Source organism: Cornus florida, unplaced genomic scaffold, assembly GCF_030987335.1.
Source record: "Cornus florida cultivar Cherokee Brave unplaced genomic scaffold, ASM3098733v1 CherokeeBrave_3.0.0_Hap2_Chr01, whole genome shotgun sequence".
Taxonomy (NCBI): domain Eukaryota; kingdom Viridiplantae; phylum Streptophyta; class Magnoliopsida; order Cornales; family Cornaceae; genus Cornus; species Cornus florida.
In genome coordinates, this window is record NW_026775571.1 from 76660017 (window position 1) to 76688007 (window position 27991).

The following is a 27991-nucleotide window of genomic DNA, read 5'->3' on the forward strand; positions in this document are numbered from 1 at the left end:
GGATTGAAGAAGTACAATATGATCTCTCTTAGATCTGAAGTACAAGATATAGCTCACTCTAGAGTGTGTATGAATAAATTGAAGCTCAACTCTCTTTTATGATATGAGATGTGTGTAAATAATGATGAAAAGCTTTTTGATTACTAGTGGATCTTTCTTAATAAATGCAACAAGCTTTTATGAAGGCTACCAGTCATTACATAGACTTTCAGAACTGTTCGATATAAATTCTAGCTGTTAGACACATATTTCGAGGAATAAAGCCCATTTGAAATTTGAATTCTTGCAGGTTCGGTAGACCGAAATAAATTGCTCTTGAGGATCGATCAACCGATTTAGTCAAAGGATGGCCATCAACCTTGGTTCGGTAGACTGATGAAAGAGTCCTCTTTGGTTCGGTCGACCGATTTGATATGAGGTTGATTACTCACCATATTTTGGTAGACCGATGAAAACTTCCATTTATTTCGGTCGACCGAAACTCCTTTCTCAAAAGCTCTAAAACCTTCTATGAGAATCAGCTCTGCTGACTTATACACCTCTTTAGATTCAGTCACCTGAAACTTTTTATGAGACTTTTAATATGCCAGGTTCAGTCGATCGATTTAGCTAGATCCTGAGGTTCGGTAGACTAAATTAGCTTAGGGGTTTTGATCCAAAGTCTCTATTTATATCGGTCGACTGATTTAATGTGCCCTTCTAATTCGGTCAACCGAATTGGTTTATGTTTCAGGAAACTTGTTATGATGATATGACAAGTTTGGTCCTTTGGTCCATAGGGATTGTGAATGAGTTGATTATGCATGATTTGAGAATTATGAGTTTCAAAGTGTTCATACAAACTTTAACAAAGATTCCTAAGTAGCTCACCATCCTAGCTACCCAATTGATGACATCTAGATAGCTTCTTTGAATCTTGAATCCTCCTTATCATGTCTTGACCATGCTTTCTCCTTTGAGCTTAAATGTGTACTGACTTATGTTGATGAGTGCTTTTAATCTGTAATTTGCTCAAGGTAGATATTAGTACACAAAGAACATCATTAATGAATTATGATCATCAAAAACCTTAGATTCAAGGTCAACATATATATATGAATAACAACAAACTCTTAAAATTAGAAGATATAAATATAACAAAATAAACTTTCTTTGAAAAGTTCAAGTAAGCCCACAAACATTTATAAAATTGCGTTCACACTCCAAAGGCACATGAAGGCAGCACTCTTTCTGGATTGTTTGTAACTTATTCGGGGACTTGTGTTTGGGTCTCGCCCATGTACCTGTGGTTTATCTTCAAGAAGTGGATCCGAAGGCCCCTTACAGGTCCACGGTTATAATAATAAAAAATAAAAAACCTACAAATTAAATTGCCCCTTCAGAATCCGACACTCAATCTCCCTCCTTTGCAGAATAAACTAGTGTTGATGCCTTTGGTTCCTTGTTAAATTTGAAGGTCCTCGTCTTCCCCTTTGCAGCCATAACAAAGGCGGCAATAGTCACCGCAACAAAGGCTGCAATAGTCACCGCGCCAACTGCCGCCCCTGCAATGATTCTGACATCTGGAGGATGGTGGCCCTGGTGGGGACCCTGGCAAGCATTTGGAGGCACCCCGCAGAGTCCTGAATTATTTGCATAGCACTCACTTGAAAAATAGGTTGCATTATAAAAAATAGGGACCTGACCTGACAAAAGTGTTGGGAAACGTGCTAGTTTTAAAAACTTTTCGAGGGATTTAAATTCATAGATCTTGATTCATCACTTAGAGACAAGTTTTATGCAAAAATAAAACATGATGTATCATTCAATTAAAAGATTGAATACTTACATCAAGGTTTGAGTAAACCTTAGATCTCTCCTCTAAAGTGAATGTTCTCACTTATTGTAGATCCCTTTTGCTAGACACCTTTTCCATGGATCTCCATCTTCTTGGTAATTCTTTTGCCTTTAGGAATCACTCATATGCCTCCATGAATGACCTTGGAAAACTAGGCTTGTGGGAGCCTCCATTAGATGAGAACATAAACCCTAATTTTCTAGAGAGAGAAAATTTATTCCTTTTTCCTTCTCATAAAAATCACCCCCTAAAATATACATAGACCATGTATATTTATAGGCAACATAAAAATAAAGAAAAGGAAACAACAAATCCTTCTCCATCTCTAATTCATATGTCTCAAATCTAATATGATTCCAATATCAAGTTGGGCTATGAGTGAGAATCCATTGGGCCTATTATTTTATTGGCTGCAATGAATTAATAATTGGCCCGGTCCATGGACCCAATTCAATTAATTCATAAATTAATTTCTACTCCACTAAAAGAAATTAATTGAACTCCAATTAAATAATAAATAACCTCTAAGTCAATATTGCACTTTGACCCCTCTATGCATAATTAGTTATCGGATAAATATAGCCATCAATCCGACTACTTAATTAATATATTTATTTTGGTACCTTTGATTATTTCTGGCTCGATCACAATAAAACATTTGTTTGACAAAAATAATAATTTAAATAAATAAATATATAATAAATCATTTTGTCTAAAAACACACGAAGGCCTTCGAATTTACTTTGTGATCAACCATAATCAATACAAAATAAATACAAGTAGCAATGATGCAAATATTGAAAATATAACCCTCTAACTATTAATTACATAACTACCCAAAGTGTCGGTCTAAGGATCCCGAAGAATCCGCCGAACAAATCAAAGTAATTATTAATTAATAAAAGAGTCTATATTTTTTTCATGCTTAAGAGTCAAATGCCATGACGGTGATAGGGAGTAATTGCATACGACGGCTCTCGCAATATATCTCAACCTAACGCGGATCCAGTTCAAGTCTTAATTAATTATGAGTCCATCCATAATTACCGACTATGAACAATTTATAATTACTATTTATATATCATGCATTGATTGTCATCACATACATATATATAAATATTTCTTGTAATTAACTGGACACTATCAATTTCATAGTGAATTGAAACATAATACATTGAATTCACCAATTATATAAATCATAAATATTTCAGATATGTCAGGAACATATGTCAATACAATCCAGATAGGAATTTGCTATGCCAGGGCATATAAATCCCAACAGCTCCCACTTGCCCTCATAGCCAATTCAAATTGCACCTAACTTCAATGTTATCCAGATGATGATCAAAATTATTGATCAATGACACCTTTGATAATGGATCAACAAAGTTGTGTTCCAATGCAATGTTTTAACTACAAGTGCATTTTCTTGCCGGACAATATCATGTCGAACATGATACTTCCTCTCAGTGTATCTTGTTCCTCTATGGAACCTTGGGTCATTGGTTTGGACTACTTCTGCACTATTGTCACAATATAGCTCGATAGGCAGGCTAGTATGCTCCACAACCTCTAAATCAGTGAGATCAAACCAATAGGCTTATATTGCCACCTTTAAGGCTGCAATATGTTCCACCTGCAGGTTTGAGTCAACAGTTGAAATCTGTTTGACAATCTACCAACTGATTTCCCTTCCATTAAGTGAACATACACTAAGTCATGAACCTCATAGTATCTACTTCTGATTGAAAATCAGAACTAGCATACCTGACTAGGACCATATCATCACATCCATAAATGGGTATGATATCATTGATTCTCCTTAGGTACTTAATGATATTTTTCACAATAGACCAGTTGTCAAGTCCAGTATTGGACTGATCTCTACTGACTATCCCTACCATGTAGCGGATGTCCTGTTTGGTATAGACCATGGCATATATGAGACTCTCATATGCCGAAACATATTGTTCCAGTCTCATTTGCTCAATCTCCTCTGCTAGTCTTGAAAAACTACTTACTAGAGAGAGCGATCCATATCAATAAAGCAAGAACTCATTCTTTGAGTTATGCATACCAAACCTGGTCAAAACTTTATCAATGTAGGATTATTAAGATAAGCCTATTTTCCTTTTAACCTGATCTTGCAAAAGCTTGATCCTAGGAATATAGCTTACATCTTGAAAATCCTTCATTTAAAAGTAATTGAACAACTACCTTATAATTGATGACAAAACTTCCACGTCATTATAAATGAGTAGGATGTCATCAATATATAGAATTAAGAAAAATAATAACATTCCCTTGTATACTCATGATTTATTCACTAAGAAATCTTCTGGTATCTTTTTGTAGATTAACTTGCCTTCCATAGGAATCACCCTACTAGAAAGTTCTACAAGATCCCAGAATTTATTAGAATACATAGATTCCAACTCTGATTTCATAGTAACTCACCAAAACGATCTGTATCCACATCAGTTCACGCTTCCGTGTAGCTTACTGGGTCCAACTCATGTTTAACAGGGATGTCCATAATGGTCTCACCTAAAAACATGATTCTGTCGAATTGGATGACAATCCTCCCACTACATCAATGTACCGATGCAAGAATCTGTGTAGTAGATGATGCTAACGCATCAATAGGGAATTCATATATTATTCTCAATCTCTATAATAAGTGTGTTCACATGTGGTACACCTGGTACTCATACCAAATTCTCTAACATTATGCTACTAGGTATGTGATTCATAATATGATTCTCCTATAGATAAACAGTGAGTGAAAACAATCAACTTTTATCTTTGAGATCATAAAATAATCCATCCTAGTGACATTTAGAGTAGCTATCAAATCTAGCATGCCTATGATCTGCTTCCAACTTACTTGTCCATATCAAGCGCACATGTGCAAGACTACCCCATATGTGCATATGATTCAAACTAATATTTAGTCAAAAACACAGCTCAACGGTATCCTTGAGACAGACTAAGATGGAATGCAGTTCATAATGCGCATCGATGTCATTAACGCTAAACTCTTAAATGAAAGAGATAATGTGGCATTACTGATCATAGATCTAACCATGTTAAGTGGAATTCTGTTATTCCTATTTGACACCTAAATTAATTTAGCGTCAATTGCGGAAAACTGGTACACAACACCCTCATTGACCATATAGTCTTTGCACTATCCCAAGAAATACTCAAATACTCGATCAGATCGAAAGTGTCTTGATAAGTTTACCTAATCTGAGCTCCACATCAGTCTTGACCCTCTCAGAATATACCAAAAGTATAAGACTTGTGTCGCAACAGGTAAATTTATCCAAAACGTGAGTAATCTTGATTGGATGTTCATAAGACTACACGTGTACGTGTGTACCGACTCCAATTGTTCTTTATGTCTATTTCATTTGGCTGATTAAGCCCTTAGAGTTATCTATCCTTCAAAACAAGATTCACAAGTTTGGTCTAGGCTCCTCTGCCTCACTAGGTAATAAACCTTCTTTAACCAATCTTTAAATCTCATTTTGATTGATTACAACCCAAAAATAGACACCAAAAATGCAATGAGTCAGGAATAACAAATTTTCTCTTAACATTCAATCTAGAAGATGCAACATTAGTTTCTACATCCTGCAAATCTTAAGAGCTTGTGATTATAGTATATTAACCATCTTTCAATACACCAGAAGTAATCACATATCTATTCAATTTTATAAAACCAGTTTTACAAAATAACGATCTAGTTTTAATAAGCCAAAAGTGAAATAAGAATGAGATTGCGTTTCACTTCTGTGCATAAAGATAGTTCTCTAATACTAATATCCTCATACTCTCTAATTTCAGATGTAATACTCCCACTGACTTAGTTACAACCTTGGCATCAGGTTAAAAGATAAATATATACCCATATCATCAAGGCTTCTGGATTCCTGAAATCCTTACAATAAATTGCAAACATGTTTAGTGGCTCCAGAATCTATCCATCAGGAATCAATAGATACAACCACATAACATGGCTCAATGATTAAATATATATTTTCCTATGCCACGTCATTGTTTAGACAGTTTGTCCTTTAGTGTCTTAGTTAACGGCAAAAAGAAACAGTTTCATTCGCCCTCCACATACACTGCCTTATTCCCTTTAACCTTTTAGATACCTATGTTTTGTGCTAGCCTAGTCCTATTATCATCCTTCTTCTTTGCTTTGCCCATCCACTTGGGCCTAGAAGAAGATGGTATAGACTAGGTTAGATTGATAGGAACGCCCATACTCTTGATTATCCCTTCTTCTGTTACCAATTCTATAAGAATATCAGCGAGTGTGAACTCAAACTGATTCCTTATTTAGTTCACTCTAACAGAGTCGAATGAGTTTGGTAACAAGGCAATAATCATGTCAACTTGAAACTTACCACCCAAGTCAGCCTTATTGATCTCCAGCTAATTTTTAAATAATAAACAATCATTTTCCAAAATTTGATTTCAAACTGGAGTTCATCAGGCTATCTTGATGGTATTTAAATTTGACACAGTACTTAGGCATATGCTCTATCTAATCTCACCAAAATATCTCATTGACATTTAATATGATGCTTGAAGAAAATAAAATAATACAAATGTTAGCTTTGGAGTATATTCGAGCTAAACTCTAGAATATTGCACCAAGTCATATCATTTGCCTTATCTAATTTATTAAAAACATTAATGTCAAATTTGGTATCTCAAAGTAAAAGAGATAGGTATAGGAGTAATAAACACATTTTGTACCCTTACGTTGTGAATAAAATATCTAAGTTCATTTTCCAGTCATTATAAATAAGGTCCAATATCATAGAATATGTAAGCAAGTAGATAAACTGGATTAGACATAATTAATCTGAATATAAATGCATTCATACAATATGCAAGGTGAATTATTAATTCTGTCATGCATATTTAAAATTAAAATGAGTTTGTTAACCACATAATATAATAAATCTCAATCAAACAAGAGATCATTATCATTATTGGTGAACAATCCCTTTTAATTAATGCGGGTCCCTCAACTCTGTAGCATAATAAATCAACCAATCAATATGTCAATAACTTATCCTGTTGGAGGAGTTCATTATTACTATTGTTGAGATTCATTTACTATTAGGTGAGCACTTCCATTAAAATAGTATGTGGGTCCCTTAACCACTGCATGAAAAATCGGATAACCAATACACCAATAACTTATTCGGTTGGCGAAGTTCATTATTGCTATTGGCGGGCAAATCCCATCATCTCCATATCTCTTAAAACAATGCCTTGTCTATCTATATGAAATGACTCCCGATTATGTTTAGCCTTTCTAAAATCACCTAGTGTAGACCACTCCGTTGGGGAGCTAACACTATTGATTTTAGATTGAGTGTATAACATTATTAATGCTCTAATGAAAAATAAAACATTAAATCTGTTGTCATTATAATCTAGACTCTTTAAATCATGCGTAGGGCCTTATTTTTAAAGATCTAATTACAATGAACATTTAATATTTTTATTTTCATGAGACAACCATTCTTGTAATATTAAGACTCTTCAAATCATGCGTGGGGCCTTATTTTTGAAGATCTAATTACAATGGTTTTAATAACGAAGGCCATGGGGCAATGTATAAAAATCCCCGCTCCCACTCAATTTTTAATCATTCATAATTAGGGTTTTCATTTTATTCATTTACATGATATAATGCATGCAAAACGTCTTGATTTTAATCCAATTAAATTTAGAAAATATTTGGACTTTAAACGATTCACTAATATTTAACTTGAGGCACACTTCAAAAATAATTTATAAAAATAATTTTTCGTTTCCCAATAAGTGCCCTCTAATTAATTAGTAATCAAATCCAATTAATTTTCATAATTTAACTAATATAAATCAAGCCATTTAAATAAATATCATGGATCCAATGCATGAACAATAATAATTAGCAATTAATTATTTCATGCATCTCATACAACAATAAATGACAGATAAAGCAAATAAAATGGCCAATGGAATCAGCTTTTAACATTTAATTGCTCTAATCACTGCGCGAAGATCTTCCATCAGCTTACAAACACCCACATAAGGTTGGTACGCACCAGGAGAAGCAAAACACGGCTTGGAACGCGACTGGAGGGCCCCACACGCGCTCACACGCGCCTGGGGCATGCTGCAGGTGAAGCCACGCGCCCCCACGCGCTGGCACGCGCCTGGGGCGCGTGGGACGCGCCCCCACGCGCTGGCACGCGCATGGGGCGCGTGGGACGCGCCTCCACGCGCCTGCACGCGCGTGGAGGCCATACACATTTGGCTGGCGCGTGCAATGCACGCGCCAGCAGATGTCACCTCCTGGCGCGTGTTCCTCACGCGCCAGGCTCACCCCAGATGCACTACACTTGATTCTAGCCTCCTCCGACGTCTCTTCTCGCCGCCGGTGATGCTCCGGCCACCGGAAAAACGCCGAAAAATCCAGAAAAATTAATAAAAATTTCCAGAAATTAAATTAGGCCTTAAAAAATTCCAGAAAAATTCCGGAAAATTGCTAAAAAATCCCAGAAAATTTCTGAAGCCTAATTTAACCCTCTTGGACCTTCTTGAAGCTTCATAGCATCCTTTGACGAAGATTACATGGCTTTAAAAATATTTACAATTTGAAATACAATGAAAAAAAAAAAAAAATTAAATTACATCATTGAACTTTCAAACGGCTAAATCAAAGCCTTAATTACATTAATCCAAAGATAAAATTACATGTAATATTCCTATAAGCTTCATCCATGGCCCAACCATACATCATCATTCATTCACAATCATTCATACATCATTATGTATCAATATATATCAACATATTAAATTATACATCAACATACATCAATAAAAATATATATGAATATAATTTTGGATCCATGAATGATGATTTTCATAAAATCATGATCTCTAATAATGAATCAAACCATGCTCTGATACCACTGTTGGGAAACGTGCTAGTTTTAAAAACTTTTCGAGGGATTTAAATTCATAGATCTTGATTCATCACTTAGAGACAAGTTTTATGCAAAAATAAAACATGATGTATCATTCAATTAAAAGATTGAATACTTACATCAAGGTTTGAGTAAACCTTAGATCTCTCCTCTAAAGTGAATGTTCTCACTTATTGTAGATCCCTTTTGCTAGACACCTTTTCCATGGATCTCCATCTTCTTGGTAATTCTTTTGCCTTTAGGAATCACTCATATGCCTCCATGAATGACCTTGGAAAACTAGGCTTGTGGGAGCCTCCATTAGATGAGAACATAAACCCTAATTTTCTAGAGAGAGAAAATTTATTCCTTTTTCCTTCTCATAAAAATCACCCCCTAAAATATACATAGACCATGTATATTTATAGGCAACATAAAAATAAAGAAAAGGAAACAACAAATCCTTCTCCATCTCTAATTCATATGTCTCAAATCTAATATGATTCCAATATCAAGTTGGGCTATGAGTGAGAATCCATTGGGCCTATTATTTTATTGGCTGCAATGAATTAATAATTGGCCCGGTCCATGGACCCAATTCAATTAATTCATAAATTAATTTCTACTCCACTAAAAGAAATTAATTGAACTCCAATTAAATAATAAATAACCTCTAAGTCAATATTGCACTTTGACCCCTCTATGCATAATTAGTTATCGGATAAATATAGCCATCAATCCGACTACTTAATTAATATATTTATTTTGGTACCTTTGATTATTTCTGGCTCGATCACAATAAAACATTTGTTTGACAAAAATAATAATTTAAATAAATAAATATATAATAAATCATTTTGTCTAAAAACACACGAAGGCCTTCGAATTTACTTTGTGATCAACCATAATCAATACAAAATAAATACAAGTAGCAATGATGCAAATATTGAAAATATAACCCTCTAACTATTAATTACATAACTACCCAAAGTGTCGGTCTAAGGATCCCGAAGAATCCGCCGAACAAATCAAAGTAATTATTAATTAATAAAAGAGTCTATATTTTTTTCATGCTTAAGAGTCAAATGCCATGACGGTGATAGGGAGTAATTGCATACGACGGCTCTCGCAATATATCTCAACCTAACGCGGATCCAGTTCAAGTCTTAATTAATTATGAGTCCATCCATAATTACCGACTATGAACAATTTATAATTACTATTTATATATCATGCATTGATTGTCATCACATACATATATATAAATATTTCTTGTAATTAACTGGACACTATCAATTTCATAGTGAATTGAAACATAATACATTGAATTCACCAATTATATAAATCATAAATATTTCAGATATGTCAGGAACATATGTCAATATAATCCAGATAGGAATTTGCTATGCCAGGGCATATAAATCCCAACAAAAAGATTGTTCGAAATGTTAAACGTTTTGATCCTGACGAGCAGGCCGAGTTGTAATGGGATGTTACCAGTTAGCCGGTTGTGATCGAGCTTAAGGACATTCAAATAGCTACAATTCGCTAGGCTCGGAGGAATAACACCAGAAAAATTATTAGAGGAGAGGTCAAGGGATGTCACGAAGGAAAGCATACGGGATATATTGGAAGGGATAGATCCATAGAGGTGGTTGCCGGAAAGGTCTAAGCCGGTTAGGGTTGTGCAATTCTCGATACCACGAGGGAATTGACCCTTGAGACCCATATTGGATAGGCGGATATTTAGGACTCTATTTTCGTCAGGGTGCCAGCATTCAACACCAGTGAAATTGCAAATGAAACCTTCTATACTGTTGCTGAAATTCCAGGGAACCAAGTAGTTAAGAGGGTCTTCAAGAGACTCCTTCATAGTTCTCAAGCAATAGACATCAGTTAATGTAGCATAGGCTACAGTAAATAATATCACCCACACAAAACTGTGGAACATTAGAATACTGAGACCACTGCCAATTAGGGTCATGATGCATCAAAATTTTAATCAAGTTCTCCACTGCAAATAGTTGTTTGCATGGACACCCAGCGAAAAAGAAAATGAAATCTATATATAATTACATTGTAATGGAGTAGTCATAAGCTACCAATTAACGGCTTGTTTGTCATTTTCTTTTCCACCACTAGTACCAAAAAAAATGGTCAAGTTCTTGGAATTAAAGCTCACACGGTAAGACTATTCGTCCATTTGACTGGTTAATGATATGATGGCAATAGTCCGCCCGTCGGACACTCTCAAGTGTACGGTTTAAAAAGACTTTGCCAACCAATTTAACAATTTTGGGTGAGAATGGGTTTACAGTGAAAATTCGCACGTTGCAAAGCAGGGGAAGTAACATCCCTAAAATTTAAACTGGGCGTTATGAGGGGTGTTGTTTTGTGATTTGACTCAAAAGATTAAATTATTGGGTGGGATTAAGATCCAACCCATATATACATATTTATTTTTTCATCCGGATTCAATGTGGAACAATTTTCCCCTTGTAACACCTAGCCTATAAGCAATGCTTAATATCCCACAGTTTTGGTAGAATTTTGAAGCATAACATGACACTGATTGAGCTATTTAGACCCTCAAACTTGACACATAGGTTTTGCATTTAGCCAACTTATTAAAGAAAACCAAACAAACAACAGGCCAGAAAAAGAAGAAAATACTCAAAGAGTGGGAGGCCCAGCCCAGGGAAAACTAGCCGTTATCACTGCAAACTAGAGACAACAGCAAAGAGATCAACTACGAGGGCAAACAACAGTGCTACAATTCAGAGTTACAACATCTCTCCATTACAGAACTTGGTAGAGCCCACGCTGAACAATCGATCGCGAGCTTTTACAGTCCTTGAATGTAACAGAGAGGAGGTCATATCGGATGCAATCATCCACAAGCCTGCAATTTACCTCCGGCGGGTTGAATTTCCTCTTAAAGGTACGATCTCCTTCCAAATGTAATAAATACGCCCAGAAAAGCACAACATGTAAGTAGAAGCAAGGTCAAATTTTGTATTGGGCTTCCAAAGATCTGCAATCCACTTAGCTATATAGTTGAGAATCCCATCCCCACAATAAATTCCACATTGCTTCTTGTTCAGGGATGGATTCAGAAAATTGTTCAGGGATGGATTCAGAAAATTATGTGAGTGGGGTGACCTTTAACAGCAACAAGAAAAAAAAAAAAAAAAAAATTCAAACCATTATAATAAGCAAAAAAAAAAAAAAAAAAAAAAAAATCAAGCTATTATAATAACCTTCTGCGTAAAGTATTTGATGGTTAGATTGATACTTTCAGTGGTTTGAGCCATTGACCTTTTCTCTTTAAAGAAGCTCAATGTGAATTTGTGGGGGTAATAGTGCTAATTTTCAAACATTTCTGTAGGGGTAATGGTTAATTTTTATAAGTATATATTTCAAAATAATTTCTTTATAGGAGTATAATATAAAAAATAAAACAAATAAAAAAATTTCAGTGGAGACAATTATTCCTATTCATGTTACTTTCAAACATTCAAATTTTTAACATTTCATCGCTTGTGAAATCATGTGCGAGTACTTTGTATGTGCTTACCTACCTTTTTAGGTCTTCGGATAACTTTTTTCTTTAGAATGCTGAAAAAATATCACTAGACAATTGATGGGTTAGCAAAAGTGACAATTACCAATTTATGTGTGCTCAAATTGAGAGATGCGTAGTCAGACAAACTAAATTCCATTGTCACGTTAGTCATGACTTTGTGTAACATTTCCCCATACAATATGGTTCAATTTCCTCTTTCTATTCCATGCCAATTATTCATTATCAACATAAGTCCAAGAAAACATGATATGAGTAGTCATAAGCGACCAATTAAGGACTTGTTTCCTTGTCATTTTCTTTTCCACACCACTAGAACCATTAGTCAAGTTTCTGTAATTAAAGCTCACACGGTAAGACTACTCGTCCATTGACTGGTGAATGATATGATGGCAATAGTCCGCCCCGTCAGACACTCTCGCGTTGTACGGTTTGAAAAGACTATGACCCATTTAATAGTTTTGGGTGAGAATGGGTTTACGGTGAAAATTCGCACGGTGCAACGCAGGTGAAAATCACCCTGCCCTACACGCTTCAGAATACAAAAATAATAGTAGTATTTTACTCACATGAGTTTATTAATATTCCTCAAATTTAAACTGTGCGTTTTGGAAAAAAGTTAAATGGATGCAAAAACGATTATTTGTTGACTGTCCAGTCCATTCACAGTATCATCTTTGATAGGTCGAAATACAAATCATAAAGAATTACTGTGTCATTTCTATTTTTATATAATTTTAAAACAAATATTTTCAGGACTAAATTATCCTTTAAAATTCTTTCCACTTTGTGATGCATGTATATACAGTGCCGTTCAATTGCTCCTTGGCGTGTAGGGAGTAATATACGTGATTTAAATAATTACCTAATTTTATTTCGTAATTTATTTTATTATTTGGATAGATTTTGATCTATATTTATATTTAAAAAAGAGTTAGAAATAGAATAAAATAGAAAAATTAAATTTGTTTTTATTTGAAACATCTTGATTGAATTTCAATTAAACATTTTTTTATTTAATTTTAATTGGTAATTTATTTATTGATTGAATTTCAAATAAAGAATTACCTATTTAATTTTAATTGGTAATTTATTTAATGATTATCTATTTTATTAAATAATTACATATTTTACTTTAATATGTAACTTGTTTTAGTTGTTTTAATAATAATTTGAAACTTCTTGATTGAATTTACCTAATTTTAATTGAAAATTTATTTTATTATTTAGATCGATTTTGATCTATATTTATATTAAGGAAATAGTTAAAAATATAATAAAATAGAAAAAGTAAAATTGTTTTAACCTTGAAGAATTGCAGGTATAATATGATTTATTTTACTTAGTAAATTATAGGATTTATTTTAATTGGTAACTTATTTTATTATCTAAAGAGTTAGAAATGGAATAAAATAGACAAAAATAAAATTGATTTAACCTTGAAGAATTCCAGGTATAATTTGATTTATATTTTAATTGGTAACTTATTTTATTATTTGGTAAATTATTATATTATTATATCTATAATAATTTGAAACATCTTGATTGAATTTCAATTAAACAATAACAATTACTTATTTAATTTTAATTGGTAATTTATTTATTGATTGAATTTCAAATAAGAAATTACCTATTTAATTTTAATTGGTAATTTATTTATTGATTGAATTTCAAATAAGGAATTACCTATTTAATTATACTTGCTAATATATTTAATGATTTGAAACATCTTAATTGAATTTCAATTAAACAATTACCTTTTTAATTTTAATTGGTAATCTATTTTATATTTCGTAAATTATTTTATTAAATAATTACCTATTTTAATTTAATACGTAACTTATTTTTGTTGTTTTTAATAATGATTTGAAACTTCTTGATTGAATTTACCTGCTAATTTTAATTGGTAATTTATTTTATTATTTGGATAGATTTTCATCTATATTTATATTTAGGAAAAGTTAGAAAAAGAATAAAATAGAAAAAAGAAAATTGTTTTAACCTTGAAGAAGTTACAAGTATAATAGGATTTATTTTATTTGGTAACTTATTTGATTTATTTTAATTGGTAACTTATTTTATTATTTGGATTTGAAACATCTTAATTGAATTTCAATTAAACAATTACCATTTTAATTTTAATTGGTAATTTATTTCTTGATTGAATTTCAAATAAACAATTACCAATTTAATTTCAATAAGAATTTCGAGAATAATATGATTTATTTTAATTGGTAGCTTATTTTATAATTTGGTTAGTTATTTTATTATTTTATCTATAAATGATTTGAACATTTTGATTGAATTTCAATAAAACAATTACTTATTTACTTTTAATTGATAATTTATTTATTAATTGAATTTCAAATAAAGAATTGCCTATTTAATTTTAATTGGTATTTTATTTAATGATTACCTATTTTATTAAATAATTACCTATTTTATTTTAATACGTAAATATTTTTTAATATTAATAAATAAATACCGAAACGCTGAAACTCTTTACATTTTTAATAATATTATAAATATATATACACAACCATATATATAGTCTTTTTTCTTTCGTTTATAATTGTTTTTTTCTTCCTTTTCTTCCTCTCCTCCCTAAATTCATATTTGTGAATTATTTCTTCCCATTCCTTTTTTTTTTTTTTTTTTTTTAAGTTCTTTCTTTTTCTTTCCTTTCCTTATATATATAACCATATTTTGAAGGGATTCCAACCATCTCATCTCTCTTTCAATGTTTTTCACAATAACTAAAGCTCAAATTCTAAAATTTTACTTCAACCAAAACTCAATCTCATAATATTACTTCAATTAAAACTTTTCATAGAAGGTTTTGTTTTTTTTCTGCTTTCTTTCTTAATTATTCACGAGTATGAAGTTACAGAGGAGAGGGAACAAAAAAAAAAAAAAAAGGAAAAAATCAATTACAAAAGAAAATGAAATCTATATATAATTACATTGTAATGGAGTATTCATAAGAAAATGAAATCTATATATAATTACGCTCTTGCGTGTGTTTTAATATTCGATAATACCTGTTCCCTAGACTTCTTTTTTGTTAATTTCTTGCTCAACTGTTAAAATGATCTGTAGTGTTCTTATGAGTATAATTAACAGCCCTTATAAGTTTATACCAAAACGTGCAATACAATACACACAATTATTGATGTCGTTTATTTTATTATTATTATGCAACATGATTAAAACCTTAATATAACTTTTCTTTTTTCTGTTTTTACCTTAATTGGTAAGAAAATCACACCCCTATTACAATTATACCCTATAAGGAGACTCAAACCCTTAACCTTTTATTTTGAAAAACGAAAACCTACCACTAGATTACAACAAGTGCCAAGGTTTTAAAAAAAAAAAAAACCTTGTCATCAATGGGGTATTACTGTATTAGTCTCTCCTCCAATATGGATGGGATAGAAACAATATCGATGGGGGGGTGTATAATACATGTAAATGAAAAACCAAAAAATAGACAAAAGCAGAAGTGAAGGTTGGATTTTTTTATTGTATTTTATATATTTCAACCAATTTCTTTTGTATGATATGCATACAATGTACAGTATTGTTTGAACTCTGAACTCCCACGTCTTACAGAGAAAAAAACAAAAAACTGGAATTTCACACAGATTTTCTGTTTACACATACATGGAGATACGGTTATGGAAGTGAACAACTGAGGCATAATCAGTGTTGACACATACATGGAGTTAACAGGCTCAACCAAACCCCAAATAAATGTGATCAAGTTTGTATTACACAGACTAAATCTCTTATTTGATGAAAAATCTAAACCCATCTACCTTGGGTACGTTGGCAGGTCCAAGTTCAAATTTGTCACATTGATCAATGATAATGACAGAATTGTCAGAAGGATTATCTGTTTGAATGTCTATTTAGGGGTTCAGAGAAGTTTATTCTGTTTGAAACTCTAAATACTTGGTTTACGTTGAGCTTGATTCAAATTTCAAACTAAACCAACCCAAGTGGGACCTGTAACAGTTACATAGTATTTGATTTATGACACAAAAGAAGAGAGCAACGTGAAAAAAGAATGTAAAAAAATTCAGCAAAGTGCATTATTACATAATTTATATACAGAACTAAAATAAGCCATACTTATTATAGTCACCAACAGCACATCTTCCTTCAGTTGTTTTTAGGCCATCTGCAAGCAATGCCAAGTTAATATGAATAAATAATCATTCATCAGATAGAAACAATTTATCAAGAAATCAAGCTCAAAAGCAATTAGGACTTCCACAGTTAAGCATCAAAATATATAATCCAGTTATGGGCCGCCATGTACTTCTTAATACAAACACACAATACCTTTGAGCTGGGAAAAGAAAGGCTCCTGAACATGAAGTTCAAAGTCAATAGTTTTCAACATCTGATAGAAGGGCATACAATTTGTTAAGAACAATGACACCAATGTATCATAAATAAATATAATAAGAAGGAAAACAGAAAATGATTGACATCATCACATTTAACTTACATTTACTAATTCAGACCCCTTTGCTAGAACCAATTGATTCCACTTTTCTTCTTTCTGCTTCATGGAACTGTCTTCATGGATCAAAGTTCCAGAAGATATAGACTGGTACAAAGCTGATGCTAGAGGCTTGCGTAGAGGATATTGAGAAACACCTCCGGAAAAATCTGTAACGAGTGTGAATGAAAATTTTATTTCCTTAATCATAAATGCATTGGCCACCAGATTTGTGTAATCTATTGTCAAAATTAAGCTTCATTCTACCGCAACATAAGGTGTTTCCACGACATAACTACAATTCAATAATGCTTCGTTTCCTACCATGTGCATGGCAAGTGCCACACACCAGTAGCATTATGTACCTCAGCTTGGATCACCAATCGGATTGGCATGAAATTTGGATTAAAAAGTTGGACAAAATTTAAATATTTGACTGTTTTAGTACTTTTTTAATGATTCATTTCAAAATTGAGTTAACTATAGAGAAGCTAGGACAAAATTTAAATATTTAACTGTTTTAGTACTTTTTAGAAAAAATATTGCTGCTTGTTTCTTATATTGGTTAGTATAGCTGCATAGATTCCGAAAGTTCTTTAACATGCCAAGAAAGATTCCAATGGTTTATAATTAAGGTCCACAGTACAAAAGGATTCACAAGTTTGATTTGTACTAAATATGTCTCAGATTGTTTGCCTCTTTTTCATTCCTACTCTCTTCTTCTTCGGCTTCTATCCGACTTCACTTATTTGAGCAAGTTACTAAAACAATATTCTTTTTCCTGCCCAAATCCCACATCAACTACACACCAAATGGCATTCAGCCCAGCGCATGTATGTATATATATGTACCTCAGCTTGGATCACCAATCGGATTAGTACTTTTTTAATGATTCATTTCAAAATTGAGTTAAGTATAGAGAAGCTAGGCCAAATTTATGTTGACTACAATTGAAAAATAATAATAATAATCCAATAGTCTAAATTCAGATAATTTCAACAATACAAACAAATTCAGATTCAGAATAGGCCTCCAAACTGCCCACAAATTCACAACTTACAAACCACGTCCCCACCCCATCTGAATTTGGCATGCATAAATAAATGGACACAACAAGCTTCAGGAATCACTACCTTAACAAAGTAATTGAGCTATAGATCAGTCATTCATTTCTAAATAACACAACACTCAAGAACAGAAGCTCTACAAAATTAACTGAATTATACACACACATACTACACATCATAGCTGGTGACTTGAGTAGGGAAGAAGTGTGTGTGTGTGTGTGTTGAGTAATGAGTTTTGTGGAAGTGTAGATAGTGAAGATTTGATTTTGATGATTAAACATGTACCGGTGTGATTGCAATTGGGGTTTGCAGGGTCGTTCTTGAGGAGGTTAGAACAGTACTCCTTTGAAAGGCCTATATCGAATCCTAGGGTTTCGTCGATTAAGGACGCGAGTGTAAAGTTGAGCACCTCCTCTATGCATTCTTTGAGTTGTACCGGACTGAGTCCTGGAGACGATGGCTCTTCGTGTTCCTCCATTTCTCACACTTCAATTCTCTCTCATCTTCAATTCAATTGCAGTCTATCAGATGTGCTGTTGCTATGATCTTGGTGGGCCCAATCCCCCTCCATTTTTTTACTTGTTCGTGTGAACTATCTTTCGTTTTTTTTTTTTTTTTTCTTTTTTTTAAGTGCCTTTTGTAATGGAGATAGACAAACCAACGTGTAATTTAAAGCTGCAGGAGCTTATTTTCTTAAAGTCACGGTCCAACAATTTTAAGAGCATGAACAAAGTCGAGAAATAGAGTTTAAATTTTTCCAAGAAATTTTATCATTTGGCAAAATTTCACTAACTTAAGTAATTTAGATTATAAGAAAGTTGAGGTATTAAAAAAAAGGAAGATTTATTAACAAATTCTCGTTGTTTTGCGAATGTCAGTAAGAAAAGATTAATAAAAAATCAATATGGTCTAAATAATATTGCCCATACCTCTCAAAATAAATGGCAAAGATTAGAGTTCCCAAATAAACAAATTGGCATTAGAGAAAATAAGTAAAATTTACTCTTTATTATTTTGAGACATAATATTATTGTTAGTGGTTTACCAAATTTGTGACTCAATTTCTTTAAAAGTTAGAAGCAGAATTATAATAATCAACATTAAATTAAATTTAAAAACAAAATAATATAAACTTCGAATATTTTCCAAATTCCAATCTAAAATTTCAGTAGTTTTGTTAAATTTAAGTCTACAAAGTTTCATTATTTAGTACATATATTATAATAGATTTTTTTTTTTTTTTGTAATATTATTAAAACGGTTCCTGAAAAAGGACATCTTTTTAAAAGGAAAGGGAGTATTTACTAGCATGTTATTAATATTTTAAGCAATCTAAGCAACACAAAAAATCCAAAACATGTTTTATTTGTCACGTGTTTTCTCTTTCTTTCTTTTCTTAAAATGATAGGGTCACCGAATGATTTATCCGAATAAGTCCCGGATCTGACGTGTTTTTGTCCACCTCATTTACTAAAATAGTTTCCAAAAAATAATTGTTTATACGTGATAAGTATAGCCAACCACGTCAAATTCGATATTATTTCGAGAATTCCTTTTCGATTTCTCTATTATTACTCTTTTTTAAATAATCATTTTTTGTGGATCTCTTTTGACATTATTATTATTATTTTAAAAAATATGCTTTTAACAGATCGAATATTCCATTAATATAATCAAATATAAATTTATTAAGGGCGAATTGCAAAAAATTCCCTCAACTTTCACCTGTTAGCGGAACCCCCTTATGAATTGTTTTAGCAAAAAAATCCCCTTAACTATCATGAGGGGGTATTTTAACTAATGTTTGTTTAAGGGATTATGTTTTGGACGAAAATATCCCTTAAATAGTTACCTTCTTTTTTCTTTTTCTTTTTTCTTTTTTTTTTTCTAACCTCTCATTCTCTTCCCTCCCACGATCGCCACCACAACCCACCTTAAACAGGATGAAATATATATATTCCACAGTTTATATATATAATGGATAATTGAAGCCAAGTGAGAGGAGAGAGAAATAGGATGAAATCCAAAGGAAAAATCTTGGATTTATTACAGGTAGAGGCATAATTAAGGATGATTTGGGATTTTTGATGAATTACTAATGGATTGTTTTCCCCCAGGTTTTAACATGAAGGTCTTGAGAGACTCTATTAAGTTTGCCCATCAAAAATTCCTTTTGAATTCCCAATTATTTAGTTTAAATCAGATGGTTTATTAACTAGTGAAACCACCTTTGAGCCATTCATGAACTGTTTAGGAGCATAATTCATTAAAATCGAAGTCTCAATGTTATGTGGTGGGTTATGATGGCGATGGTGGGATGGAGGAGATTGAGAGGTTAGGGAGAGTAAGTTTAAAAAAAAAAAAAAAAAAAAAAAAAAACCCACCACCTTCGACTTTCACCTGGTAGCAAAACCCCCCCATGAATTGTTTTAGAAGAAAATCACCCCTGAGGGGTATTTTAACTGATGTCTGTTTAAGGGTTATGTTTTGACTGAAAATACTCCTTAAACCCTATCCCTCAGTTTGTTGTTGTTGTTGTTTTTTTAATGAATTATTCCTCGGAGTAAATTTTTTTTCCCTTGTCGTCCTTTTGTCGTTCACAGTTCAGTTCCACTCCTGAATTTGAGGTCAGTAATTTATCTTTATCAATTTCTCTTTGAAACCATTAATTTATCTTGAGAAACTTGTGTATTACTACTACGTATATATTAATCTGCGTGTATTGATGAGTTCCAAAACAGAATGGAACTCAATGCCCGTCTTCTGAGGATTTGGGCAAGCATGATTTAACGAGTTTCTTGCATTCCCTTTTTCATGATTTCAGAGTTTATATCCATTCAATTTCAATCGCTTCCTTTAGGTATTTAAGATTCAGTTTTTAGGATGTTGACTTGTTTAATTCTGAGTGAATCTTCAGCAAGTTTCAGACTAATGGAGCTAAACTTTTGTTATTCTCTGTAGTTTTGGTTCTTGTTTGCTTCAATCATTCCAAATTTTGAATCTTACCTTTTGTAAATTGAGGTGAAACATGCCCTCAAGTATAATAATTTGGATCAAGTCACCATATAAATCTTTATGTGCACAAATTTGGATGCCATTAAGACCCTTCACCATTAGGGTAGCACTCCCTCCCAAATGCATATACAACCCCTCTTTTGGCACTCGAACTTGGGGTTGTTTTTGTTTTTTTTTTTTGTTTTGTTTTGTTTTTTTTTTTTTTTTTTCCCACAAGTCCATGGAAGACTTTTTCCTTACCCTCCTCATTATTGATATCTGTACTGTCATTTAAGTTCCATCTAACTCCATTATTTTTCATTCTCAATAGATTATGATTATTCCTATGATTGAAACATAATTGCAATCTGCTATCCTTGCACTAAATTAGGAGTACAGCAGTATTTCAAATGGTGCTCTAATTTCCTTCCATTTTTTTTCCCCCTTGCCATACTTCTGTGTTTTGGTTTTCGGCTATCTTGTATAGCTGATTATCCGAGGGTGTTCCAGCCTTTTAGATATATCAATGCGTTCAATGTCAATTTTGAGCGCCATTTTGCCTTTATTTGGATGAAGCACAGAGTTGATGGGGACTAATACACTACCAAAATGTTGTGGAAGAAAGTTTTTCTTGGAATAGATTTTGATTATGAGCTGTTTGTTTTGTATCATCTATCTCTTGCTGATAGGAAAATAAACATAGATACGTGACAACGTAAGAATTCAAAGGGATTCCCTTTCGTGTTTGTCTGATTTGAGGGAGAAGATCCCGTTGAGTTAATAATAATAATATGTTATTTTTTTCTTAGATATGGCCTTAGATATGGTCGAATGGAGAATGTCTTTGGACCATCTCCTTTGGGTGGTTGATTCTGAACTAGTAGAATTTGGTGCATCTATATTGTGTCTACCGTATTGGTCTATATAGGGATCCTGAATAAGAGGATGCATCCATTCTTATTCAGAATGGGCAAGACTTAACTGGAGCACCAAAAACAATAGAAGAGATGTATCGTACTCAACCAGTAAAAAAAGCATTGTATAGAATTCAAGTTTAGATACAAAATGATATCCAAAAATACTTCACAGAAACATATGTTAAGCATATTTCTCATCATGATTAGTTTACACAAGATGGAAAATAATATAGAGGGCAGTAAAATTTTCTTGCTGATCATGATTTCTTAAACACCAGAAGTAGGAACATCTTTCAGTGCTTATACACTATTATTCAAACAAGGGCATGTAATATACGGAAAAAACAAAACCTTAACCACTATATTTACTTTGATAATAGATATTGGACATATGACGATGATGATACACTACTATCTTGATAAAAACTTGTCGAAGTTGAAGCAGCATCCCACGGCCCAATGTGGCCAGCTACCCCCAATTCAACCTCTTCATAGTTTTGTTGAATAGTAGATGCTCCATGTGGCATTCTAATCACTTCCACCTCTATTGCAACTTCTTTCATTGTAGGCCTTATTAACCTCCATTTCTGTTACAAACATTTTAATAGAAAGATTGGTATTTTAAAATTTTAATTTAGTAAAAATTGAAGTTGACTAACATTAAAAGTCAATGGAGGGGAAAATTTGTTAATGAATCATAAATCTCAAAGAACACCAGTGCAAGTTATGAAGTTAAATGGAAAGGTTTTTGAATTTTGGAAAAATTATACTAAACTCTCCTCTTATAAGCATTAATTATAAAAATTTCTCTTATATTTTTAGAAATTACACCGCACTTTTCAGAGTTTGTCAATTGTCCCATAATTTTGTTAGCGTTTATTTATTGACAAGTCAACAAAATGTGAAAGGGGCTAAAAAAATGCCAATATTATTATTTGGTGAAAGGAAACTAAAAAAAAATACCAATTTAACTGACACGATCTACATTTACCAATTATTTTTTCATGTTTTATTTTTCTTCTTATTATTATTTTTTCCTTATATTTCTTTCTAATCATTGTTCGTGGATCCTCCTTTCACATTTTTATTAATTTTTTTTTTATTAGAAAAAAGCTCTTAATGGATTGAATATTCGATTAATATGCCGAATATAAATTTATTAATGAATTAATCCTCAGATTATCAGTTCCCACGTCGCTTACACGATATAAAATCTCAGAGTTTATTTAAACCAAAATTAGAAGATTGGGAAATCCGTTATTTCTGTGTCATCTGCATTCCTCATCTTCTTTTTGCTGTTCAGTTCAGTTCCACTTCTGAATTTGAGGTCAGTAAGGAATCAACAGCTTATTTTATCAATTTCTTTTTGAAACTATTAATTTTATGTTTAAGATTGTTTTCTTGCTATATATTTCATCTTTTGAGGTTAAAAAGTTTTCTTTTTGAAGAAATGTGTGTGTGGTTATATATTTATTAATATGCATTTATGGATCCCAATTGAAACTGAACCCCTGTTCTGAGGACGATTTGATGAGTTTCTTGTATACCCTTTTCATGATTTCAGAGTTTATAGCCATTCAATTTCAATCACTTCCTTTAGGTGGTCTACATAAGATTTTAAGATTCAGTTCTTAGGATGATGATTTGTTTAATTCTGAGTGAATCTTCAGCAAGATTCAGAATAATGGAGCTAAAATTTTGTCATTCTCTGTAGTTTGGTTCTTGTTTACCATGCCTTTTGTGATGAATATCTTGTAAATTGAGTTGAAAAAAAGGGATTATAGGTGATGACTTCCATCTTGAATAGCCCATTTGGGATCTAGGCCTTCTACTGCATCATCGTAAAGCTGACCAGTCTGTTCTGATCTGGTTGAAAATCCATATGAAAAAGATCATCAATACGATAATGGAATTGATTCAGGCTTATTGTCAGTCTAGCCTTAGGGACACTCCTTTTTTTAGTACATGCAATAACGATTAGTGAGCAAGAAAGTCATTGAGGGTGATTGCAAACAAGTCATGGAATTTTTCGTACTACCAATATAACTGACAACTATTGCCCGCCCGTCCAAAGTTTGAGCCAGCGACAAGATAGGAATGGCAAGAAAAGAAGTACAAACATTTGGATCAAGTGCCCCTATATCTTTATGTGCACAAAATTGGAAGCCATTTAGTAGCACTCCATCCCAAATCCATATACAACCCTCTTTTGGCACTTGAACTTCCTGTTTTTTTTTTTTTTTTTTTCTTTCCAAGTCCAAGGAAGAGCTGTCCCTTGCCTTCCTCATCATTGAAATCTGAACTGGCATTTGAGTTCTGTCCAACTCAATTGTTTTCCTTCTCAATAGTTTATGATTAATCATATGATTGGAACATAACTGCAATATGCTATCCTTGCACTAAATTTGGAGTCTAGTAGTATTTCAAATACTGCTCTAATTCCCTTCCATTTTTAACAATTTTTATCCTGTCTTGGGATACTTCCGTGTTTTGGTTTTCGGCTATCCAGCTGACCATGTGAGAGTTTTCCAGCCTATTAGATATCAATGCATTCAATGTGACTTCTGAGCGCCATGGAGTTGATGGAGACTAATACACTACCAAAATGTTGTTGATGAAGAAAGTTTTTTTTGGAATAGATTTTGATTTTGAGTTGTTTCTTATGTATCTATCATCTCTCTCTTGTTGATAAGAAAATAAACATAAAAACATGAAAATGTAAGAACTCAAAGGGATTCCCTTCTTTGTCCGTCTGATTTGAGGGAGAAGATCCCGTTAAGTCCTTAATAATTATAATATTTTATTTTTTTCATATGGCCAAATGGAGAGTGCCTTTGGACCATCTCCTTTGGGTGGTCGATATTGAACCAGAAGAATTTGGTACATCAGTATTGTGTTGACCATATTGGTCTATATAGGGATCCCAAATAAGAGAATCCATCAATTCTAATTCAGAATGGGCATAACTTAACTGGAGCACCAGAAAACAACAGAAGAGATGTATTGTATTCAACTACTAAAAAACAGCATTGAGACTATTTCTCATCATGATTAGCTTACACAAGATGGAAAATGAGATAGAGGACAACAAAATTTTCTTGCTGATGATGATTTCTTAAACACTAGAAGTAGGAGAATCTTTTAGTGATTATACACTATTATTCAAAAAAAAAAACATGTAATATATGGAACAACAAAACCCTAACCCTCATATTTACTTGACAACAAATATTGGACATTTGACGATGATGATACACTACTATCCTGTCGGAGTGGAAGCAGCATCCCAAGGCCCAGTGAGTTCAGCTACCGCAAATTCAACCTGTTTATAGTTTTGTTGAATAGTAGATGCTCCATGTGGCATTATAATCACTTCCAACTCTGTTGCAACTTCTTTCATTGTAGGCCTGTTTCTCCCATTCAGGTTCAAGCATCTTTTCGCAAGATTAGCGACTCGCGTGATCTCTTCTGTCCCACCTTCTTTCACGACTTGAACATCAAGAATATCAAACAGACGATGCTTCTCCATTGTCACTATAAAATATGTTGCTAAACTTCACCATTCTTCAGGTCTGGTTGATGAAATTGGTTTTGTCCTGTTAAGAGCTCAACTAGAACTACTCCAAAGTTATAAACATCATTTTTCTCTGTAAACTGGCTTGATTGGAAGTACTGAGGATCCAAGTATCCAAAGGTCCCCAGTACTTTTGTGGTCAAGTGAGTTTGATCAACTGCAATTGATCTTGAAGTCCCAAAGTCGGACACTTTTGCTCTGTATTTATCATCCAATAGTATGTTTGTAGACTTGATGTCTCGATGATAAATGGGTATGGAAGCTGCTGAGTGTAGATACAAAAGAGCTCCTGCAACTTTTATAGCAATCTAAATATGAATGCCTCAGAAAAGAGGGAACTCTTCATTTTGGTCACGTATATACTGGAAAAGGGTTCCATTAGGGATGCATTCATAAACAAGCAGAGGTAATTCTGTTTCCAAACAGCACCCATGTAGGTTGACAACATTTCTACGGATAATTTGTGATAAAATGACTACCTCATTAATGAATTGCTGAAGTCTGCCTTCATCCACTATTTTGGACTTCTTAACCGCTACAATTTTACCATCAGTCAACATGCCTTTGTAGACAATACCTTGCCCTAGTATTCGATTCTCATTAAAGTGGTCAGTGGCCTTTTCCAACTCCTTTGAAGAGAAGAGTTTTGTTTTCTCAACATTACCTTCTCATGAAGACAATTGGTGTTGTAGTAACAAACCCCCATTTCGTTTATAGAATTTTTCTTGGAGCTTAATTTTCTTTCTTCTTTTCACTAGTTTAATCATCCACCATGTACCAATAAGTAAAAATAGTATTCCGAGACCTGTGCTAGTACCTGCAGAATTCAATAGGAAAGAATCACCTTTTCAACCTAAAACTTTTATGCTTGAGTGTAAAAAATACTTTTATATGCTGATATTTCCTAAGTTGTTTCATATGCCATCTATTCCCAAAAGAAAGACAAGTCGCTTTCCAGTATTCTAGTGTTGAAAAAGGCAGCGAGTTGTAAAGTTAGAGTGCTGTAATGGGACTTTATCATATATATATATATATATATAATTGGACTATATCATTGCTACATAGTTTTATTGTGAGTGCAGAACTACCCAATTAAACTGTCAACAGTATAGGAACCAAATCAAATGAATTCAGTTTACCATACCTATAATGATGATCTCATTTCTATTGCCTGCATTACCCCTGAGTTTATAGCAAGAATAATCTCCAACTTTTAAGTACTCTGGTGGACAATAGCACTCGTGACTTCCTGGCGTATTCGAACAGTTCATCTCAGAGCGATTGGTCTCTTTCATCGCACATTCATCGATCTCTGGCATGCAATATCAAACAAAATATGGTATTAAAATGTTTGTCTACGCACCGGCACAGCCCACAGGACTACACACATAGTAGTTGAGGCATATGCTTTGTGCTAAACACAGAAGAGTGATAAAGGCAAGTGGCTAGGTGTTTGCTTTTCTTGGTAATCAATTGATAAAGATATACTCTGGTATTGCATAACTAAATTGAAAATTTGCAGTGCAAATTTACTAATTGCAGAATTTTACCTTGGCATCCTTTAGGCAGATATGGGTTTCCTTCATAGCCTCGGTCACACTGGCATAGATAACCTGAGCTGTTATTGGAAGGGGAAGTGCAGGAAGCTTTCGTGCCGCATAATGATGGCCCATATGTATACACAACGGATAAATGGCACATCCCGTATGCATACCAATTCAGCACGACAGGGACCTTCTCCATTTCCTGCACGGCATAGGGGTCTGTCAGGTTAGTGAACCATTCTTCGTCCACCATAAAGGCATATTTGCACTCTTTATTATCATTGTTTGAATCTATGCTTCTGAAAGATGCATTGATAAACATGATTGTTAGAGGGATTGTGGTTTAGTAGCAGTTGATGCCATAGTAACTTTTATCTCTTGAAGTAAAATTGCAATTGGAAACTCACCCTATGATGATTCCTTGCCAGCTGATTAAGGCAAGGTTGTCACAACCCAGGGCTGTGAATCGGTTGTAGGTGTCCGAGAAGGAAAAAGGAGCACCAATCAAGGACACAGCTTGATTATTGGTCCTGTTTTCACAATTAGAAGTCATTATATGGTTGTTGACGTGGACAATGCCTTCTTATAACAAGATTTCAAGCAGCTCAAGGTTGATGCTAGTGATGAAAGGTTTGGGTGGGTTGAAAGATTTGTCGCAGCTTATCTCAAATGACTCTTCATAATAACAATTGGCTCCGATACCAAAAGGGAAAGGAATGATAACATTTCCACATCTGTCTGGATAACCAGGCTGTGCTAGTGTTGCTGCTAATGCTGACGATGCTTGTGTTAGCCACAACAATAGTGTGATTTGTAGCACCAATTGAATAACCATTCTCACACACACACAATTTTGGGGAAGATGGAAGGGAAATAAGTAATTAGAAGACTACAATCTATTGGACATTAGTCGATGGCATTTGGCAAAGTCAGTAAATCGTTATTCCGAAGTTGGAGGCATTCATCCATTCTTGAC

General features: G+C 33.2%; 2 protein-coding genes and 1 pseudogene across 3 annotated transcripts; all 3 read right to left on the reverse strand.

Annotated features, from left to right (window-relative positions):
* Window positions 1-1392: 1392 nt before the first annotated feature.
* Window positions 1393-10807, reverse strand: LOC132275222 (probably inactive leucine-rich repeat receptor-like protein kinase At5g48380). The gene is made up of 2 exons (XM_059776657.1): window positions 10259-10807; window positions 1393-1695 (listed from the first exon to the last, which is right to left on the reverse strand). The coding sequence occupies exons 1-2, from the start codon at window positions 10805-10807 to the stop codon at window positions 1393-1395; spliced, it is 852 nt and encodes a 283-aa protein (XP_059632640.1).
* A 5556-nt stretch (window positions 10808-16363) lies between these two features.
* Window positions 16364-18590, reverse strand: LOC132301752 (uncharacterized). 2 transcript variants are annotated; one of them, XM_059798986.1, is made up of 4 exons: window positions 18272-18590; window positions 16926-17089; window positions 16757-16781; window positions 16364-16592 (listed from the first exon to the last, which is right to left on the reverse strand). In XM_059798986.1, the coding sequence occupies exons 1-4, from the start codon at window positions 18462-18464 to the stop codon at window positions 16528-16530; spliced, it is 447 nt and encodes a 148-aa protein (XP_059654969.1). In that variant the 5' UTR covers window positions 18465-18590; the 3' UTR covers window positions 16364-16527. The 2 variants fall into 2 exon arrangements, with proteins under 2 accessions (XP_059654969.1, XP_059654965.1); XM_059798982.1 differs by having other exon boundaries at window positions 16757-16817; window positions 18272-18585.
* A 6334-nt stretch (window positions 18591-24924) lies between these two features.
* Window positions 24925-27850, reverse strand: LOC132275228 (wall-associated receptor kinase-like 22; annotated as a pseudogene).
* Window positions 27851-27991: the final 141 nt, after the last annotated feature.

Excerpts from the sequence above, each read along its gene's own strand:
- LOC132275222 (XM_059776657.1), bottom strand. The coding sequence starts at position 10,807 with ATGACCCTAATTGGCAGTGGTCTCAGTATTCTAATGTTCCACAGTTTT. Across the intron at positions 1,696-10,258 it reads CGTTTAACATTTCGAACAAT|CTTTTGTCAGGTCAGGTCCC; the intron begins CTTTTTGTTGGG and ends CGTTTCCCAACA.
- LOC132301752 (XM_059798982.1), bottom strand. The coding sequence starts at position 18,464 with ATGGAGGAACACGAAGAGCCATCGTCTCCAGGACTCAGTCCGGTACAA. Across the intron at positions 17,090-18,271 it reads CCCCAATTGCAATCACACCG|ATTTTTCCGGAGGTGTTTCT; the intron begins GTACATGTTTAA and ends CACTCGTTACAG. Across the intron at positions 16,818-16,925 it reads AGGGGTCTGAATTAGTAAAT|ATGTTGAAAACTATTGACTT; the intron begins GTAAGTTAAATG and ends CCCTTCTATCAG.